At 38.3% G+C, this 19622-nt stretch overlaps 1 protein-coding gene across 2 annotated transcripts in view; it reads right to left on the bottom strand.

Annotated features, from left to right (window-relative positions):
* ARHGEF10 (Rho guanine nucleotide exchange factor 10) overlaps nt 1-19622 on the bottom strand; it is a 108359-nt gene that overhangs the window by 57448 nt on the left and 31289 nt on the right. The window contains exons 5-15 of one of the 2 annotated variants that reach the window (XM_058835974.1): nt 18943-19233; nt 17934-17997; nt 16659-16738; nt 15504-15560; nt 12800-12963; nt 9598-9714; nt 8327-8441; nt 5764-5876; nt 1979-2056; nt 1578-1757; nt 205-321 (exon numbers count right to left, since the gene is read on the bottom strand). In XM_058835974.1, the coding sequence (XP_058691957.1) occupies nt 205-321; nt 1578-1757; nt 1979-2056; nt 5764-5876; nt 8327-8441; nt 9598-9714; nt 12800-12963; nt 15504-15560; nt 16659-16738; nt 17934-17997; nt 18943-19233 (1376 nt within the window). The remainder of the gene's footprint in view (nt 1-204; nt 322-1577; nt 1758-1978; nt 2057-5763; nt 5877-8326; nt 8442-9597; nt 9715-12799; nt 12964-15503; nt 15561-16658; nt 16739-17933; nt 17998-18942; nt 19234-19622) is intronic. The other variant, XM_058835975.1, reaches the window with a different exon arrangement.

Raw genomic sequence — 19622 nt, 5'->3', positions numbered from 1 at the left:
AACAGCACTTTACTATGCCAAAAATACAATACTGGAAGGGCATCCTCTGGGTTTTTTTTGTATCAAACCCATAAAACAGACCTTAAGTCCATAAAAACAGTAAGACAACATACAGTATCAGCAGTCAAATTTCCTCCCAAGTTACAACTCATACTTTCTTATTTATCACATATGCACAATTATTTTAACATTAAATGAACTAACCTTTAAGAAGTCTAAAAAAGCAGGTTTGGTGGCACAAGATTTCTTGAGAATCCCAACTGCAGTACTGAAGTTGTTTACATATTCACTGTATGCATCCAATACCATAGATTTAGAAAACTGAAAAGAAAAAAGGGCAAATCCTAACTAAAAATACAAAATACTTCTGGCTGTTAGGGACTTACTCAGAGCTAAGGGCTTTGTTTTGCCTAGTGTTGGATATACAGAAATGCTGGTAATACCCAAAATAATCTTTCTGCAGAAGACAGGCTGGAAACAGAAGGATATAACAGCTGTGAATTACACAAAATGTATTTACAGAAATTGCTTTATCTTGGCTAGAACACTGGGGCAAAACCTGAGGATCATGGGCAGTCAAAGGGCATCCACTGAGATTCAAAGTGACAGTTGAGATCCCCGGATCATCTCACTACCTGTCTTCCAGATTAAGTGAATCAGCAAAGCCCCAGGGCCTTCACACCCTGACTTCAGCTATTAAGGAGTTACCCAAAAGCAGACAGATTGTGTGGTGTTACCATGGGAATGGTAAGATCACCAACCATTGCCTTCTTGGTAATTTTATCCATCTCTTTCTGGTCTCATTAAGACTACCTAACTTCCTTCAGTCACAACAAGGCAGGTTTGCTTAAAACAAATCTTTAGTAACTATTTCATTTTGGGTAAACTGTGATCAGATCCCAGCTCTCTTACAGCAGGCATGAAAAGGTGGTTATTTCCAGCACCTGGGTGGCAATAAGACAAAGCATTCAAGCCAGAAGGCAGGCAGCCTGTTAGAGCCACATTCATAGTGAACGTCTTTCTATCAACCAAGGCATCTTCTTGTTTTCTCTAATTTAAAGCAGTTAATTAGCACAGCTAAGTCTGTCTTTTACTGAATTCCATTTCCAAATTTCCATTCAGAAGTATATGATAGGATAGAGTTTTATAAATGCTCTTTATCAGTGCCCCATCTCAGTTCAAACTCAAGAATTCAGGACATTACCTGCTGTGGTTTCTTTCTACTTGCACACTAATAGGTATGACTACCCATTTTTTACGAGAAGCTGAGCCTCAGCCTCACCTTAATTTTGGTAGGTTTGTAATATTTAATTTCTCATAAAAATAAACTGTTTACTGAAATGTCTGCAAGATTAATCAAAGCCTGATAACTTTTCTCACAATCCTTTCACATCTGCCAACCGAGCTGAAGACATGTGTTGGTGTCAGTTCCCTTATCAGGATAGTACATTCATACTCTGACAGTTGCCACAGGCATTGGAGAACATGAGAATAAAGCAGCTAAGTTAGAAAGATATGGAGATGGAAAAACAAGCCTAAAATAAAAACAGATTATCTGTTCTGACACATTTGCTTACTGAAGCAACGAAGACATCACCGATCATTTCAACAGAGTCCCACTCAGATACACGACTCGCCAGTGCAATCTGAAACATTGAATGGCACTGAAGAATTTCCTTAATTCGATAAAAGACCATTTTAAGTTTTCTTTCACTTAGTAGTTTTGGTTCCATATCTGAAAGGGGCTTCTCATATTGCTGTGGGGAAAAAAAAAATGATTTAAACAAACAAAAAAATGGACTTCTGTAAATAGAAACACAAACTTATGCAACAGTACACACACACCAAAATCACTGAACATTTGGCATGAAGCATCTGTAGCAAAATCTGTATTAGTCATATGACAGATTATTTAATGATCTTTAATGATTCTTTTACAAATATTCAAAATTTTAAAATGCAAAACATATTAAGGTACCTCCAAGATTCTTTTGAGAGCGTCCACATAATTCTTCTCACTGTCAACCACAGAGCCCAAAATATACCTTCTCACAACCTGTGGAAACAACAAAGTTTTGTCCAAAGCTCTAATCAGGTAACATATTTCAGTTGGAAATTATGATGATAAAATTCTCACATTAATAAAACAAAAGAAATACAAGGCAATTTCATTACTGGAATTGCAATAAATAATACTGTACACCTTTTCAAAAGTAATTAAATTTACTATTACTCTAAAACTACTTATTTTAAAGAACACAACAATTATTGTATCAATATCTTTAATTGTTTACTGACTGTTGTAATTCCAAGCTTTACTTTTGAAACTTGTGTTTTGACTTTGGCATTTAACAATGCTCTCAGGCACCTGGTGCAATTTTTAGGCCTGCCCTGTGCAGAGGCAGGAGATGGACTTCAGTGATCCTAGTGATCTTCTAAATCAGGATATTCTATAATCCTATGCACCTTAAATGTCTATATGTAGGCATTAATGGAAACAATCATAGGTATAAGATGATGTTGACTACTTCACTGATTTGCTACAACAAAATAGGCAACAATTTTTCAAAAATAAGTCCTAAATTTTATTTTTTAATAGGTTTTATAAATTTATTAGGAGCAACATGAAGGGTAAACAAGCAAATACTAATTGCCTTTTAAAGTTAAGGCAATATAAACTGTACCACTGAGAAAGTATCCAAGTCAGCATTCTCTTTTGAGCATTACCATGCAGAAGTGAAAACCCCCATATTATCTATATTTATATGCATTGACAAGAGTTGTAAGAGTTTAAGGAAAAGCTACCATATTTCACGTTAAACTACAGGCTATTTATTACACCTCCTTCTCCACCTTCTGCTTCTGTAATTCAGCTCAAACGCACTTAGTATGTACATGCGGGTGGCACGACAGGAAAGACTGGAGAACCAATCTGGTTTAGAATTTGAGCTTCATGCCATCAACTGGATTTCTTGTTGGTTAAAAGGATTTGTTTTCACCCAAATCCATTTCCTAATCCAGCTCTCCCTGGAGGTTTCAAAGGGGGACTATGAGGAAGAAAACAGCACAGAGGTAGGATCAAACCACTTTCCATAACTACAAGAGAAGTAAAAACTGCTCATTTTGCTATTTTAAGCTAGCCTAAATGACCATGAAACTCAAATCTCAGGCTTGCTCCCTTCTGCTCCAGAACCCCACAGACTCCTGCCTCTTCTACCACCACTGCCTGCACTTGTATTTTGAATTATTAAATGCACGTTATGTGAAAATTTTCTCTCTGGGACTGGCATTTCAAAGGAGGACCTCACAATTATCTGAGGCTTTGCTTCAGATATATTCAGTAAAATTAGTTGCGTCTAATCTGTGTTTAGAATGGATTTAGCAGTGTCTTATTTGGTACAGCGGATCAGCAGCTCTGGTGAAGAATACTAATCCTACTTTTTGTCACAGTTCATTCTTCTAAAAAGAATAAACATCTGTAGAAATAAAAATTTCAGGCTCTATAACACACAAGAAGAATACTTAGTAGTGGCTTCAGGTTATTGCAATAGATATAAGTCCTAGCCCTCGCAGGCACCAGGATTTAAACAGAGGCCATCATGCCACCTGCTGTTCGAAGTCAGCATGTCCGCAGAGCAGCTCTGCTGTGACAGGGCAGCTGGGCTGGAAGGGGGTCCTGGCCTGGGGTGCCCGGGCTGTGACCTCTTCTCACAGCCAGGCTATGCTGCCCCCACCCCGAGCTGCTCCAGTGTTTCTGTGCACCTCAGCCCACCAGAGCCCTGCTGACCAGGTGCCAAACTCCCCCACACAGCTGCTGCACCCCTCCAGTTTGGCATCACCTCCAGATGTGCAATGCAGCTGGCATCCAGATACTCATACAGGCTTTAAATGCCTCAGCCTGCTCCTGAGGGACAGCACTAATGCTGACCACCCACTGCACTTTATACCATAGACTCACTGAGCGTGGCATCCTCACCTAATTTCCACCCACCTTTTAGTCCACACATACAGTCTGTATCTCACCTACAGGAGTATAGGAATACTTCGGAAGACAGCTGAAAGCCCTGTTAAAGCAGAGGTAAGTGACACACTTTGCTCCTCTCTGCCCATAAAGTCATCACAGTCACCTCTTCGCTCAGTCACCTCAAAGGGGCTCAAGCTGGTCATGCACAAATGGACTCTGCTCCATCTATGCTGATTTTTCCCCACTCACCCTCCCGTCCTACTGAACGCAGACATAGCTCCCAAGAGCATGTGTTCCATCACTTTTGCTGGGACTGAGGTGAGGCCAGACTCAATTCTCCTTCTTGTGGGTAAGAGCGTGACACTTTTTCCCAGTCTTTTGATCACTGTGATCCAAGATGACTGAGAAAGGCCTTTCCCACAGCATCCTTATATCCATCCCATCTGGTCCTACAGACACCTGTATGTCCAAATGGCCTCAGCTCAGCTGCAGACTAGGCTTCATCCCAGCAGACCTGCCTCCGGGCTCATGGGCTGAGTCCTGAGAACAAGCCTCACCGGTAAAACCCAAAGCAGAGGTGGCAAAGTTTTGACCCTTTATCACTAGGTCTGTGCCCCACTAAGCAGCATATCATGTTTTTCTCAGCTTCCTTTTTGCCAATGTAGTTATCAGAAACTCTTCACTGTTGCCCCTCACATCTCACTACCTCCAACTGAGCTTTGGCTTTCCTAACTGCATGCCTGCCCACTTGGACAGCTCCTCCTGGGCAGATGAGCACTATTTGTCACAATTTACACAACTATTAGCAGTTTGTTCCAAACTACAAGCATCTGTGGTTTTTTTACAAAAGAGGGTAAACTTATTTCTACAAAATACCGTGGAGAAACTCAAATTCCTATTTGGAAAGAAGGAAAGAGCATTCAGACTGATGCTGAAATCTCACATTATAATAAAACCTTACATAAATGGAACACAGTTTGGTAGTTGCTTTCGTGTAAGATTATCACTTCACTGTGCTAAACACAAGAGAAAAGTAAACCTCATCCAAGCAAAAGGTAAAACAACAACAAAAAAATCCCAAAAATATATAGCAGTTTCCTCAATTGCCCCTTAGTTTGTTTTTTTGCTCATTTTCTTAAGGTACTTGACCAACTAACTCATGACTTGATACCCCAAGAAGCTAAAAACTCTCATACAGTTATTAGTAGTCATAACAACACAGTAACATGAACCCAAGGGATTTATTTTCAGCCAAAACTTCTTAACTGATGCTGTTTCCAGTATTTTTTGAAGTGATTTCCACAGTGACTATACAGTTTGAGGTGGAGAACAGCAAAATAAACTCTTCTGTAGACTTGACTTTACTAGGGATTATTTTTATTTTAACCACAAAAAACCTTTAGATTCAAAGAGCATACAGGATATTCTCTATATTTAAAATTGAAATCCCAGAGCACATGGAACAACGTTTTCTGGTTCAATAAAAACACTTTAACTCTCTTCTTTTTTTCCCTCATGACCATCACATTCAGTTTAAGTATTTAGGTAGTGAAACAATATAGTTCTTATAGATAATTTTATAATGGAAACCAGCATTTTGCACCTCTGGGCGAATTCAGGATTGATGCAACTATATGCACACCCACCAATTTTCAAAAAACTACTCATTCAGTTCTGAATTTGATGTCCACTTAAGAAAAATGCCAATATATTTGAAGACCAAAGGCAGCTAAGAGCCATTGGTGCAGAGCAGAAGGGGAGATGAGAGGCAGAAGACCAAATTTCCCAAGGCTTACTACCTGCTGCTGCGATAATCCTTCAGGCATAGGAGTCATAATTGCTTCTGTATGCATACAGTCCACATCAATAAATAAATTTAGCTCTTCTTCTTCCAGACAAGATGATCTATGATCTACAAATAAATAACCAAAATGTCAGCTTCTAGATGTGGATTGAAAGAAGAAAAAAGCAAAACCAAGCCAAAAAATCAAAGAACCTATTGTCCAAACACAGAAATTATAAATTTTCAATTACCAAACAAAAGAAATTTTTCAGCACTTCTGTATCATCTATGCAATCACATAAATGCTACCACCAATAGGCACTCTAATACAGAACACCTTTCAGAGGCATCCTAATATCCCACAGCTGGAGACAGCCTGAGCATCTTTTGCTTGACTTCTACTCCCTCTCCTCAGCCAGGAGAATGGGGCTGTCCAGAGGGCAGGACATGACAACTTGGGTTAAAGCACTGCAGCTCCAGGGCCAGCAGTTTTAAAATAAATGGTCCCTGGGAAGAAACTGAAAACATCCATATTGTGATCCAGCTAAAAAAATTCCATACACCCTTCTATAGCTAACCTGAAGTAACCAAATTAGTCAAAATGTTTGCTTTCATCAGAAAGGAGTGAGAGATTCTGCATGGCTCTCTGGGTAAAAATTTTACTGAAAAAGCACCACCGAAGTGTACTGATAGGTGGCAGTAAACAGCCAGCCAAACAACCAGACACGAGGAAAGGAGACAAAGAACAGTATGAGAAACTGTCTTAGAATAAAAAGAGAAATAAGGGAATAAGGAGACCTGATGGCTGGGAGAAACTTGTGAGTTTAGTTAAAAAAAAAATTCACTAGCTCCCTGCTGGTTTGGGAAGTGGTTATGGGATTCAGCCATCCCCAGATATATTGTGTGTGCAACCTAATCTCTAGAAATATAAGGAGTAATGCCAGGTCCATTGTAACACTGCCCTGCAGGTCATTTTCATCTGTTCAACGGCAAGAAGTTGAGGATACACTTAATGATCACCTCATTTTTTGTACCTTTCTATATTCAGTCTGTGAATTAAGTAAATTGAGAAGCAGTCAAAAGTCATGACAGAGACATAAGATGTGTCCTGGCCCATTCAGAAGGATGTAACTTTATGTTACGTCTCTCAATAAAGATATTTTGTTCCTGCCTTGTGGTTTTAGCTTCCTAAAATTGCAGTTTAATAAGCTCTGAAGTTACTACCATTTAATTAGTTGGGCAGAAACTTGAGCAGAAAGATATACTATCCCTCAAACTTATCTGAAAAAGAAACTAGTTGAATTTACTACCACCTCTCTCTCAAAAAAATCACCTGTGGACAGCTGCTGCCAAGGCTCATGACAAAGGGCTGTCACTTGCTCTCAACTACAGAAAGAATACAAATACTTATGTGGCTTTTTGATTTTATATCACTTTTTGTTTTCCCAACCCAAATTCAGCTTTCATCAAAAATCATCAAACTGACTAAGCAGTACAGTCCTTTCCCCTATTTTCACTTGTAAACACAGAAAGCATTACTCCTTACCAGTGAGGAACTTTTTAAAATAGCTAACTAGTTCTCCACTGAAAACCATGTCTTAAAAGCACATTTTCTTTACATTCAAGAGTTATTTGATGGAAAGACCAGGGCAGATTTAGTAACTGTGCTGGTTTTGGCTGGGGTAGAATTAATTTTCTTCACAGTGGCTAGTATGGAGCTACATTTTGGATCTGTGCTGGACACAGGGTTGATAATACAGAGATTTTTTGTTATTGGTGAATAGGGTTTACACAGAGCCAAGGCCTTTTCTGCTGTTTGTACTGCCAGGCTGGCTAGGGTGCTGAGGGTGGATGGGAGGGTGGGAGGAGACACAGCCAGGACAAATCACCCAAATTGACTAAATGGATATTCCAGACCATATGACATCCTGCTCAGTATATAAAGTGGGAGGAAGGTGGAGTAAGGGGAGGGGATGTTTAGAGTGATGGCATTTGTGTCCCAAGTAACTACTGTGTGTAACGGGGCCCTGCTCTCCTGGAGATGGATAAGCACCTGCCTGCCCTTGGGAAGCAGTAAACTGGTTCCTTGTTTTTCTTTGCTTGTGTGTGACTTTTATGTTCACTATCAAACTGTCCTTATCTCAACCCACAAGTTCTCACTCTTACCCTTCTAATTCTCTCCCCAGTCCTGATGGTAGGGGAGTGAGTGAGTGGCTGTGTGGGGCTTGGCTGCTGACTGGGGTTACACCACGACAGTAACTTAACATCACTTTCATACTCCCATCTACCTGTACCTAGGGCACACTGCTTGGTGGGATTTTTTGTTATTAAGTCGACCCTTCTCTGTGGTCCTCATTTTCTCAGGTCACTCAGGTATTTGCCCCAAACAGAAAAAACTGCTCAAGATGCATTGACCATACTGTTGTCTGAACTGAATATTATACCATACATTTTTTATACATCTGATTTCTTGCATCTAGCTCTCACTTCCCACTACAAAAATTTGCTAGGCCATTCATCTTCTTTCTCAGAAATTATTAGAGAATTTAACAAAGAGAAACACTGTAAAGGCCACATACCTTGAGAAATGAAAGATTTTGTCCGAATGAAAGAACGACCCTTCTTCACAGCTGCTTTTGTCTTTTCAAGTCCATCTTTGGTACCTTCTCTAGCAGCTCTCATAAGCTTTTGCATCTGTAAGATAAAAAATATAGTCTACATGTTCAGTGAATAATAGGAAAACATTTGAACCTGCACACTTTTAGGCTATCAATATTGTCCAAATGAATATATAAGTAGAGAGAACTATGAAAGCTCAGAACTGAGCTCCTGTATTCCAAAATAAAGTAAAAAGTGGAGACAAGGACGTACTTCATGGCAATACTGTATGCAAGTCTAAAAGAGCAAAAATGCTTAAGAACCCTTCTGCATTCAAACAGAAACTTTAAATAGTCTCAAATGTTATCTTATGGAACAAATACCTACTACTCACAGGTCATTAATGGCCAGAGGTCTTGTCCATCTTTCAGTGTCCCAATAACTTTTCCAAAGTATTTCTGACCTAAAGATAATCCCCTAGACTCAGTTATATATTAACTATATTCTTAAACAAACACTGTTATAAAGGAAAAAGTTAAAACTAATAACTTCATTATCGAAGAAATACATTTATTTAATTAAGAATTTCATAATCTTACAGTACACTACTACAGCCAAATAAAATTTCATGGAACAAAACAAAAAAAACCAAAAAAAACCACAAAGAAATTTAGCTTTGCTGAAAAATGTTTATTATATCCTGCTTTGTACCTCCTCTTTCCCAAAATGTCACCACAACAAAAATATCTCCACTATTGTCAGAACACAAACAAAGCTGTCTTGTTGCAATCAGGCAATTTCTGGGTTTGAGATTCAAGCTTTAAGCAAAAACCCAGTCTTTCATACCAGCTCCATTCAGAATGGAGAACAGGGAGACTCCCAATTTCATCCTAGCTAGGGTTAGGCTAGCCTCATGGAGCCAAGGTCTCAGAGAGGCACTAGGGTTGTACACTTGGCTCACACTCTGGGATAAGGGCACCAGTCAGCAGAGAAAGACAATTCCCTATCTCATTTTCTGAGACTGCTAACATTAAAAGTAAGCATGAGAAAGGGTCCTCGACCAAGTATTTTTAAGACCATAGCAATATTATAGTCTTTAATTTAAGACTGCACAATAAAAATTCAGGACATTCAGAATTCATTTCATACAAATTATTGTCTACTTTTTCAAGCTATTAATAAAAGACAACATTGTCTGTGTTGGAAAAGCAATGATTTAAATGTAGCTAGTTACAAAAATCAACTATACTACCTTCAGCTCATGTTTTTGCTTTAGTTGCTGAATCTCTACTGCTCCCACAGTGTTTGACATCAAATCTTTCATCTTTTTTTCATAATGCTCCTTTAAACGGGTTAGGTCATGAGAAAGCTACAGTGCATAAAGAAACACAATCTTTTCAAAAAGCCATAGTGAAAACTTCATGCTAAAGCACTCACATAAATCATGCACATTGCCCCACATCTATCTACTGATACAAAGACAACTAAGGGAAAACTAGCACTGTAAGGAAACTATCACTGAGGGAAAACTATCACTGAGGGAAAACTATCACTGAGAGATATCCAGTCCGAGGAAGGGAGCATCACTCCTGGGCACTGCTGTACTCCACCAGGTGCTTTTCTGTAAAGACAGGGGCAAAGCTACTTAGACTAAGGCAACTATATTGTTATATACATTAATTGTATTTTGCCTATCTCTTAAAAACCACATGGAAACAATACATCAGCTTTAACCATAAGCATTATTCACTGGAGCACAAACCCTAGTCTGTATTTCAGACTATCCTTCAAAACAGTGAATCAGAAGAATACTCAGAGACTGAAGAACCTGTGGAGATTACTGGAACCTGAGAATATGGAAATTGACAGGGCAGTGAGTCAAGTAAAGAGGCATTAACAGGATTCATGTTCTTGTAGTTTCCACATGCATCATAGCCTCATTGTAGGAACTTGGGTGTAACCATCTCATGCATGAATATATTCATTTGCAAGGTAAGGAAACTATCACAGAGAAAGGAATGCTCTGGAATACTAATTACAATTTGTTAAACATTTTGACAAAGGTAGATAAAACAGGTTAAAATGCAACCAGGAAAGAAAAAAAAAAAAGAGGAAAATATTTGGTGTGCCCTATAATAGAAGTCCAGTGGAAAACCCCTCAGCTTGATATCAACAGAGTTATTTGGCAAGAGATCAAAGCCTCAGGAAAGAGAAGGCCTACTGAGTTGAAAACAAAGCGACAGGCTCAGTACGTAGCTCCACTAGGCTGGGTCAGGATGCAATTACCTCTAACATGATGATTCTGGCATTACAGCAGTAAAATGAAGACTAGCATCTGGTTCACAGAAAAAAAAAATACAACAGCACAAAAACTTTCCCCTCTTAAAATAAATTAGTAAATAAATAGAATAATAAGAATCATAACAGCAAGGTGACTTAAAGGGAAGTCATACCAGCACTTAAAATTAAAAATCCCACCTCCGACCTTGCCATACTTTTCAACTAATACTAAAATTATTAGCAGGGCAAGGCTCTGAAAGGCTACAGAAGGCAATGTTCTGGGAAAATAGTGTAATATCCATCACAAGACCAGAGGAGAAGTGAGAGTTAGTGCAGGGAATGGATACAGAGAAAATGGACATAAAGAAGAGCAGTGTCTGCCCATGTTGAAGTGCCACTGCAGGGACGGCTGGGGTTGGTTTTTTGGGTTGTTTTTTTTTTTTTGTTTGTTGCAGGTTTTTTTTCAGCAGTCCTAAAGTTTCTTTCCTCATTCTCTGCTAAAACCCTTCTTTAATTTCCCAATTTCTCCATTTCCCAGCAACCCATCCAGGTGCAGGAGCCTCTCTGACTTTTTCAGCCATCAGCTTAAGTGCTCCTCACCTGCTCACACTCATCCTCACAAGGCAATCCCCAAAACCTTTTGTCACAGGCCTGAAAAAGCCATCTGCAGGGCAGTACCCAAGGGCATACCCCTCTTCTCTCATCACTCCTCAGATACTCTGTGTCTAGTCCTGGTACAATCACATTCAACCACTGCCAACAGCTTTCCATGACAGATCAAAGTATACTAAGAGTTTAGGAGTTCCAAAAAATGGCTTTAAACCTTGCTTTGTTCACATACGTAAATTGATTCTTATGACTTTGGCCAAAGCTGAAGCTAGGGATAATAAGAGAAGATTAAAGAAGAAAAAAAAAAAAAAAAAGAATAAGTCAGCAGTTATGTTAAGGCTCACACATCCACATGCAAAGTAATTTCCTAGTCTCTTCCAAGGTATTTAAAAGAAAAAATAATCAAACTCATTTTTTTCAGTCTTGTTAAAAAAAACCAAACAGCTGCAACAGCTTAAGTATGTCTAGTTAGAACAAAACCAAGACAAAAACAGAGGATGAGCACTCAGCTTACAAAGTGCAGATTTGGGTGGGCTCAAGTCTTGCAGTTAACTGCTCACTCCCTGATTTCCAAAGGACAGGCAGCAAGGATGGAGGTGAGGGGAGAGCAGATAACATGTACTGGAGGGAAACACAGACAGCAAGGCTTTTATTCTCATCAAGTTAAGAAACCTGCAAAATGAAAATAAGGGTCCTATGAAATAACAGCCTGTCTGCAGCCCCTTCACATTCCAGCCACGGGGTGCTGAGGCAGCTCACAACACACAGTTGCCCAGTGGCTCTTAAGGGGTCTGTCCCTAGTCAGCACAAACTGGGGAGCCTCTCACAAAGAGGATACACAAGGGCAGAGGAAGAGGAGCCAAGGTGAAGAGAAGGCAAGAGCCCAGGGCTGCTCTCCCTGTGCAATGGGAGAGACGCAGTGAGGACAGGCATCTGTGGCACCTGTGTCTTCCTGCCTCCTGCAGAACAGATGGAGCCAAAGGTACTAGAACTGAGAAGTGTCACAGATTTTAATCATGCCACCTCTCTTCTCTCTGAACAGGTAGAATTCTCTTTGATTACAACAATCTTTTACTTTTAGAAGTTTTTTAAGCTCAGCCACTTTCAAACAAGCAAACTGATGCAGATCTAAGACAGAAAGCTAGGGAACACTAGCAAAGAGTTTTTTGACTTTTGAGCACCTAAAGATCCCAAACCTTCAATTCTTGTCAGACTTGTCCCCATTTATTCTCCACATTATTTTCCACACTTATTTACCACTTACACTAACCTAGAAACTGCAAAAGAAGAGAAGGTGAGGAACTGCCCATAAGCAAAAATAATCTCTTTTTTTATCTAATTTGAGTTTTTTAATTTTTGTAAGAAGCTTCTGTTTAATATTTTCATCTCTTTTCCCTGTTACATTATATTATGTACTGTCACTTCCACACTGATTCATACCTCCTTTAAAAAGATGCTGTTGGCATTTGAAACTGAATTGAGGAAATAAAGAAATACAGGTGAGAAAGGCAAGTATTGGAAACCAGAATAACCTCAATGACTGAGCAGCACTGCAGGATACATACATGTCTCTTGTGGTTGCCTCGCAAAAAGGAGCTGGGAATTCCATTTCTACACTCAGAATCACTCTGTTCTTCATAGCTTTCAAATTCACTTGAACTCCACCCATATTCCAGCGAGCTGTTTCCACCATCATCACCATTTTCAACATCATCATAAATCATTTCCTCTGCAAGAATTAAACCAAAATTTAAAAAGCTACACTGAAATGTATGTTTGTTCAAACACCAAAAAACTTGTTCAGGGTATGCTATAAAGAATTGTACAGATTTTTGTATGCACACTAAAAAAACTGAATTAAATACAATACTCAAATAGCCAAAGCGGATTGTCTTTGTTGAAAGAGAATACTAAAGAAAGTGTTATAGGTACACACCATGACCCTTTTAGAAACATGTGCTACTCAAATGACACAGTTGTGTCCAGATCCCACAAAAACATTCAGAACTTCAAAGGAAGTTTTAACTGTAGCTGTGAAAGCCCATCTGCACTGAGAAGCATCATCCTTCCATTTGTAAGCTTGCCATTTGTCCCTACGGACATCAGCTCAAATGATAAATGTTAAAGTATTGCAAGAATCAAATGGAAATGTCACTACTTCCAGCAAAACATATCAGACCAAAGTAGCAAGAAACAATGGTTTTATGACTCATCACCACCAGTCAGTGGAGGTCTCCCACACCTGACAGCTACCTTGCTCATAATTTACTCTAAAATTTGAAGTATTAACCTTTTCAAGACATAACCTTTTCAAATCTATATTGCAAATGCTGTCTAAAGTACCTCCTGTTAAATACACAGGCCTTTCCATCGGCACAGATGTCAAGAACATAAAACTTCCTCAAAATAAAATGGAAAATTTAGAGCCAGTTGCTTATCAGGAAACAGGAATGCACTCTACCTTGAAGCATCATTTGTCATTACAAGTAGAGAATTGTGTGGACACTTGCCATGGCACAACACTTCTGCCAGAGATCGCTATTGTCAGAAGCTATGATGCAACATTTACAACTGTCTCCTATCAAACTCAGTAAACAGCAGCTGTGCTTTTAAGACTGATGTTTCATTTAAACAGAGAAAAAATATACTCAAAAGAAAAGCTGCCATGCTTTACACATCCATCTAAACCCTGGATTTTATTATCAACATTAATTAAATTCTTTATAATCAACACAGATTCTAGTCTAATTTGGAAGATTCCGATTTTTTTTTTTAAAAATTAAATCCCCTTGCATATCAAGACTGTCCTTAAAATACTTTTACTGAAGAAGACATCTTAGTGGTAATCTATCACAATGAGTAACTTAAAAGAACCATCATAGTAAATTAAAATAAATCAAGACTTATGCAAGTCTAATTCCTGTGCTGTCAGCTTTGGGGCAGGATTTACCCCATGACTGAGTGAATTTATCTTGTCCATGTGCTAATCAAGATTGTCTGACTGAAACTTCAGTGATTTGTGTCTCCCTGACAAAATATACAAATAATAAACATCAAGATGATGAATGCACGAAGATGAAATTTCCCTTACTACCTATTTCCTCAGAATCTTTCAGTGTCTTTGGGGGAAAAATTAAAATCAAACTTTTAATCAATGTCTCATGGATTAAGCTAAAGATTCTCATCAATATGCTCAGCAGAACTCTGCTCCATATCCCATATCCTAGCTCAGCCACCTGGGCCTGGTGTATGTGTTTCCTGACTGATAGCAACAGTGCGAAGATGTCCCTGCTCAGAGTAGCAGTCCACTGAGGGAACTTCCAGTAACATAAGCATTCAAGTCATGAATGTAACACAGTACTTTCGAATAATAAATCACAAAAAAAAAAAAAAAAACAATAATAATTTCTAAAACACTTTGCCTGAACGCTACTTAGGACAAGAAATGAAACTGTTACAGCTTTAAAGATTAATATGGTTTTCACACAAGAAAACTTAAATGTTTTCTTGATCCATTAACAATTTCAGTATCAAACACCTACACCCTCTGAGAACCATGATGAGTAAGATGCTGAACCACCAATGAGCCAATTCACTCAAACACAAAATCAGTCAGTAGCAACTGATCTTTAAGCAGACTTCACTACACCTAAAAACTGCAAAACAAACCTGAGCAAGAACTCAATGAAATATGCTTCTGGAGCCCTAACTCCATCATACCCAGTAAGGGTAAAATCTTGACTCCAGCAACTACTTTGAGATCTATTCTGCCCCTCTAAACATGGTCACAATCATCAGGAGTGGACCACTTCCAATCCAAAATAAAACATTTCTGTAGAGTCACAATAAGGATAGTGAACAGCCACTCTGGACCATCTCTTCCATCTATCAAACATTTATACATTAAAGGGAAATTTAAAGGAAAGAGCTTCTCTCTGTAACTATGACCATGATACATAATCATAATCATCAATTATTTAAAACACCCTTTTCCTACAGCTACAACACTGTAATTCTCTAATATGCAGAATAATCAAGCATTTGGAACAGTATCTATAAAACAAAGCAGAATTCAGCTTCTGAGAAGATCAGTATAGGAGATAGTCTTTTAAGTGCTAGTATAATTCTGAACTTTCTAAGACCTACCAATTATTGACACAATGTTATTTCCATTTACACATATTTTAGGTACTTAACGAACATATCTGTTTAGTATACATGAATATAATTCCATTTTACATTGCTTTCAACATTAGAAAGACCTCAAACCTGGTTCAGACTCTGAATCTTCTCTTGGCACATCATCATAAATTACTTCATCTGGGTCTAAAACCAAGACAGAAAAAAAAACCAAATGAGAAATTTTGTAGAATTTGAATGAGACCAAGTGTTTAAGAGGCATTTGGACAAAGCCCTTAACATGCTTTCAGCTTTCAGTCAGCCCTGAAATGGCCAGGCAGTTGAAATGCTGTAGGTCCTCTCCAACCAAAATATTGTGCTCTATTTTAAAAAAATTTGGTTATATAGACATATATGAACACAATGGAGATATGATTCACTTTCCACTAGCATTTTCCTTGCACATCTAATCATTTAAATATTGCAATAATGCACAAAGCAGTATATGGCATTTGTGAACTTTCAGAGTTTTGTCTGCATTGTTTATGATGACCTTTGGTAGCCTGAAAAAAAAAAATCCATTTCAAAAGCCAGTATTTCTCCCTCCTTCTTACAGAAGTATGGTATGTTCTGTGCCTGTTGAAGGCTGCTCATTGCCTTACTGAATGGCTATAGAAAAGCTGTAATTGACCTTTTAAAAAGAACCAAAACTAAATAATGTAGTGACCATTAAAGTACATTAAGAGGCAGAATGACAATGCAAATTCTTCAGTCACTTCATGAAATATGTAAGATTAACCTCCAGCCCAGTGGGAATGGCTGAGAATAGGCAGCCTGTCCTCAAACCACACAGTCTCTGTTCTGGTTTAAAATGCATCTATCAGCCAAGAATCAACAGGAAACACCCAGACAGTGGCAATTCCTTCCTTTCCACCTCCTTCAAGTACTTATTTGCCAACTACTGCACAAGAAGAGCAATTTCAAATACAGTTGCAGATCAGAATCTGGAGCTTATTTCCACTTATTTCCACTGCACATGCATTGATGAAGCCAAGAATCTTCCACCTTCCAAAAGGTGAAAAAGTGAATGCTAACTTTATTCTAAAATACAATTTTATTACACTGTTGAATGTTCCAACTGGTACAGCTTGGTTCTAGCACCCATCTGAAAACACACAGTAAAAGTGAACACAGACATTCCCATAAAATCTGCTTGTGCACATAGACACACACATACATACTGCTGATCACAACTTAAGATTGACCACTTTCCACAGCTGTACTTCAGTACTCACTGGTACTTACTTTCCATCCATGCTGTATTTTCAGGATCTGCAACCCATTTGGCTAGGGCATCATCCTCTTTCTTGGTCTGGTTATCTTCACTTGAAAAAGAGGCATAAAATAGAAGAACTAAAAATTACACCACAACGTTTTTAAACATCCATGAATACAAGGCAGTAAATATCTTTCTGCCTTCTAGTTTCCACTCCAAGGCTGCTGATTACTCAAAAATATTGCTTCAGTACATAGTTGGGTGATGAATAATCTATTCTGTTTAATAGTTTGAGAATTTTAGTCAGAAAATTGAAAACACTCTCCTTACATTTTTAAAAAAATTGAAAACAATTTCTTTACAATTTTTAAAAATACTCTGCTTTTGAGTTCATCTACCAGAACACAAGAAATTCTCTTAGAAACAGCTAAGTGAGAACTTCTTTTTCATGATGAATAGGACTACAGACATCCTGGGTTACATTAGGAGCCATCCGGCAAAACTGTTATCCTCCTCCACCTGGTGCCTCTTTAGCAGCTTGTCTAGTTTTGGCTTCCCAACACTCCCCTGCTAGAGAGCTGTGGAGAAATTGAAGCTACCTCTAGAAAGATGTAGAGACACTGAAGTCAGGGACTAAAGCACCTGGTTTACAAGGAAGAAGATAAAAGACATGGTGATTATTTAGTCTGGTTGTTATGGGGTGATCCAAGAGCAGCTACAACTATCCAAAAGATAGCTACAGAGGTGATGGAATCAAGGTTATTTTTTTTGTTTGTTTGTTTAGGTTTGTTTTGGGGCCCTTTTTTTTTTTAATGCCAGACAAAGAGGGAATGGTCAACAGACTGCCCACTGGAAGATTTGGTTTGGACATTTGAAGAGGTAGGGGGAAAGGTAGTACAGAAGGGAAGACTGCTCAGGGAAGCTGTAGCACCTCCATCCTTGGAGGGTTTGAAGGCTCAGCCAGCAAGGTCATGGTTTATCTGATGGAGTATTGGCAGTGGTCCTGCTGGAAATAACAGGCTAGACAGTCTCCAACAATCTGTTGCATCTGACATTGCCATCACTCCATAAAAATTCAACCCATTGTGTCATGCACAGTTACACACACCAGTGATGATTTTAGTACAGAATTACAGGAATAAGAAAGTGAAAAAAACCAAATCAATGAACAGCGAACAAACATCACACATGGTGATTTTGCGTGATCAAGCATCACACAAGCAAAATAAAATACTTATCAAATGCAAGCTTTCTTAGGAATTAAGGTTTTACAAATCATTAAAACATGATGAGCTAGCAATCACCTATTCTGAGGGTCCTCCAGGTTTACAGAATTATAATGACATTCTTCACTTGCTGACTGTGTACCTGCCAAGTAGAAAAAAGAAGAAAAAGAAAATGCTTGCAATAACACAACAGTTTGGCTCAAATGGCACATTTTAGCATAAGAAACTGATTTTATTAGTTCATAGCTAAAGAATAATCTCCTTCTTTGTAACAGTTTTATTCTTACACCTGTTCTTAAAAAAATACAAGTTTCTTCACGCCATGAATTTTTGAAAACTAAGCAATTCAAAGACACAGCCATTTGTTAGAAGATCTGTTAAGAGGAAATTAAAATGCCTGATGCATTTAATTCTATCTATCAAACATATTTCTATACAGGTAATAAGGACCACACAAATATTTGCTTTAACTTGACAGTATTCCTAAAAGGCAAAGGCTGGAATAAAGATTGGAATTATAGAAGAATTCTTGCCTAGCTAAAGAAAAGTAAATTCAAAATACGAAAAAGGAAAAGGCAGGATATGGGGAGCTTTCTTTTCCTACTGTCTTGAAATTAAGCTGTCAACTCTCTCAACTCTGGTTACAAAATGCAACTCTTGTTTCTGTAATAATCCATAGTTATTTCCCTTTCCAGTTTCTTCTTCTGTCTTAAAATTGTACTAGATGACAGAGAATTCATCAAACCATCAAGGGAAAAATTCCGCAGCAACTCTAAATCCACAAGAATTGGAAAATACATAAACAGAAATATAGGAAAGGAAAAGAAATAGAAAAGATATATATAGATGCATATAGAAAAGGTAAAAGGGAGATTAATTTTGCCAGGATCTAGAAAAAAAATCAATAAAAGGTCTGAGAAGAAACCATTTGACTTGAATACTAAACTCTGGATCTGGAAATTATTTCATTACGTTAAAAAGGAATTAGCATTAATGATATTCACCCAGGGCAGTGCTATACAGGAAAGGTACCTGAGATTAACCAAGGATTCCCCTTCAAATAAAGTAAGGTGTGTAAATACAGTACCTTCTTCATCTACAGAAACACTGCGTATGATGACAGGACTGGAGTATGCTGGCAGTATCAAAGGTAAGTTGGATGGCACAGCATATCCGCAAGGGACAGGAACAGAATATCCACCAGACAAGCTGGGACTAGCACATTCCTCTTGGGGACTTGGTTCTGGTGATGAGGATGGATCCTTATCTTGGATTGGGGAAATATTTATGACTGAGTAGGGATTTACTTTGGCTGGAGTGCCTTCTGCAGCAGGTTGTGATGTTTGCAGCTTCTCACTGTTTTCTAAATTATCAGCTCCTTTAGTTGAAAGATTAAACAAAAATACAAAGTTCAATTTTTTTATACCTGTTCAAGCTGCTCTAGTAACACTTTGCAAGTATGCTAAACACTGACCTGATTTTTATTAAACAAACTGCTTACACCCTATGACTCAAAATTCCCACACAGGAGGGCCAACATCCCCATTTTACAGATGAGCAAAGAAAAGCAGAATGAGTTTACAAAAATGCCTATGGAAAAACAGTATCTTAACTGACATAGTAACTCATAAGCACAAGTCAAAATAGTCTTAAATCCTACAGGTTAAAAATCAGCATTCTAGATGAATTTTAATCCTACAAACACAAGAAATATTTTAGGGGTAGTCATGAGGACAAGGAAAGTTTCACCGAGGTACAGCAGAACCA

This window comes from Poecile atricapillus, chromosome 3 (genome assembly GCF_030490865.1).
Source record: "Poecile atricapillus isolate bPoeAtr1 chromosome 3, bPoeAtr1.hap1, whole genome shotgun sequence".
Lineage (NCBI taxonomy): Eukaryota > Metazoa > Chordata > Aves > Passeriformes > Paridae > Poecile > Poecile atricapillus.
Note: the sequence above shows the minus strand (reverse complement) of the source record. Positions and strands in the feature narration are given on the sequence as shown.